Below are 2,556 nucleotides of genomic sequence, written 5' to 3'. Positions count from 1 at the left end.
CTTTGCCAGAATTACAGGCCTTATAGATATTTTTAAACAACCTGTACAAGTGTGTTATGACACACCTCTGAAACAGGAGGGATTTGGATTTCTGGCTCAGAGGCAGGGACACTACAAGCATAACTAGGGCCCTCTAATGAGTTTGACATGCTCAATCATCATTGGTCTGTTGCACCTTGGTTATTATCTATTAGTAAAAGCTGCTGAAATCCACCAAAACATCCGTCAGTTTTGCAGATATGTACCTGTCTAGCCTTGCAGATCCCAGTCTTTACGAAGTGTTTCTCACTTCTCGCATTCCTTGAGTGATCTTCATTTCACATTATTGTCCAATTCTGAATCAATTTTCAGATAATTATTTTATTACATTCCATTTTACATACATGTCATTTAATAAAATGATTTACATTGATGTAATAATTTCAGAGATCTAAGACAACAGAAGCAGTGAGATATCCCACAGTGAGTGCCAACATGCATCGGACTCATACTCAGTGTGTTCAAGACTATCCAGCGTAAAATGCAAATGAACAAGCTAACCTGTAACTGGTGTCTACTCAGAAAATTTTGCACACTTTTAACACCTTACAGTCTTCTATATTTTCGGGTATGCTAGTTACTAAAGTGCAGCAAATTCATTTTTATACTCCGTGTACTTTTCACGCAAAGTTTGATACATTAAGTGCACATAATAGAAATCCAAGTTACAAAAATGTTTGAAAAAATCTGTCCGTGCTAACTTATTAGGAAAAGTTTGCATTACGAGAATGCTATCATCTGACTGACCCATCCAGATGGGAGTGGGATAGCCAGGCCACCCATTTGAGAGAGGGTGGGATTTTCAGCCTGACCTATTATGTGGAGAGAGGGCTGACCCATTCTGATAATGGGGAGATTGTCAGACCCACTCATTCTGAGGAGGGTGGAACTGTCAGACGAGCACATTCTGGTGAATGTGGGATTTTATTTTTTTTCTAAAAGTATACTTTATTCATAAAGAATGGAAAAAAATAACAAAACATTTTTACTTGAACATTATAGAATTTGCAACGAAATCCAACTTGTCCTCGTTCTGCATATTCCAATCAGTACAATGTAATAGTCTCAATATTTACAAAATACATTACATGTCAATTACACAGCCCGAGGGCAATTGCAAATTACAGAAAGTTCACAGACATTTTTTTCTCTATACATGTTCCACCCTGAGGAGACTCAATACATTTTCAATACTTTTGATTCACAATGTACATTCTTTGTAAGGTACAGCACCCAAGGTATTCTACAGTTTCAACTCCTAAGTGTGCTCTGTCTGAAAGGCCATAGACAGCAATCTTTCCCTATTGGACTGCTTCAGTATCTGAGGAGTCACAAAAATGATGCCGAACAATCATTGGCACACTGACTTTTTGATGGAGGGAAGTCATTGATGAAGTATTAACCTCTCCATGAAGGACCAGTGGCTCAGCACAGAGCAATGAACTGGAGCTATCTGCAAAAATGTGGCTAGATTCATTCATCACAACATCAGGGATAGTTTGAATCACGATTTGGAGTATTTTGCTGCTGATCCAGCAAGGGAGCATTTTTCCTGCCTGGCCAGCCTTTGTTTGACCGCAGCTATTCATTCATCTAATTTTTGGCTCACAACCCTGTCCCTCGGTACCAATTTCCCAGCACCTGCAGGTAATCTGACCTGACAGTGAAGGGAACAGAAGATCAGTCAGCCCAAAGAGCCTTGGTTTGGTCTGAATTTGTGCAATTGGCAGGCTGACCCATTCTGGAGAGGGTGGCGTTGTCAGACTGACCCATTGTGGAGTTTGGGCCGGGGTGGAGGGTTGTCAGACTGACTCATTCAGGGAAGGGTGGGATTGTTGGACTAATCCATTCTGGGGAGGATGGGGTTATCAGACTGACCCACTCTGGGGATGGGATTGTCAACACATTTCAGGGAAGGCCCAGGGGCATTCTGTCATGCAGAGACTCTGACTTTGTCCCTTCCTGAAGCAGATGGCCAAGGGTGGGGCGGGCAGAGTCTCTGAACAGCCCACCCTTTCCCTCAGTGGATCATTAGACTTTGGTTCCAGATTTTTGGGCCTACATTTCAAGACCCGATTGAAGCCAGGGGCAGGTCAATGTCTGAGTAGTTCCGGGAGTTGACTTGTTTGGTGCTGGTGCCAGTGGTGGTACTGAGTTCTCTGCAAATTTTCAGATGGGGGAAACATTTATTCAACAGCCTGATTAAATGGTTCCTGAATTTTGTCCCCACGAAAGCATAAAAGAAGGGGTTGAGACAGCAGTGGCAATAAGCCAGGTCCCGGGAAATGTAAAACGCATACGTCAGGCGGTTTTTTATCTCACAGATTTTGAACACTGGGACTTCCAATTCTACCAAAGAGAACAGGAAGATGACCACATTGTAAGGTGTCCAGCACACAAAGAACACCACCACAATACAGAAGATAACTTTCACTGTTTTGTGCTTCTTCCTGGCTTTACACCTAATGACAGTGTTGAGAATTCTCCAGTAACAGAACACAATAACAACAAAGGGAA

The 2,556-nt window shown here is 42.2% G+C and overlaps 1 protein-coding gene across 1 annotated transcript in view; it reads right to left on the bottom strand.

The window, feature by feature from the left end:
- Positions 1-340: 340 nt before the first annotated feature.
- The window catches only part of LOC109913270 (C-C chemokine receptor type 4-like), a 12,681-nt gene continuing 10,465 nt past the window's right edge, over positions 341-2,556 (bottom strand). The window contains exon 3 of the mRNA XM_048609120.1: positions 341-2,552. Coding sequence (XP_048465077.1) covers positions 2,105-2,552 — 448 coding nt within the window. The 3' untranslated portion in view covers positions 341-2,104. The remainder of the gene's footprint in view (positions 2,553-2,556) is intronic.

Source organism: Rhincodon typus, chromosome 2 (assembly GCF_021869965.1).
Source record: "Rhincodon typus isolate 14 chromosome 2, sRhiTyp1.1, whole genome shotgun sequence".
In the NCBI taxonomy this organism is placed as follows: domain Eukaryota; kingdom Metazoa; phylum Chordata; class Chondrichthyes; order Orectolobiformes; family Rhincodontidae; genus Rhincodon; species Rhincodon typus.
Note: the sequence above shows the minus strand (reverse complement) of the source record. Positions and strands in the feature narration are given on the sequence as shown.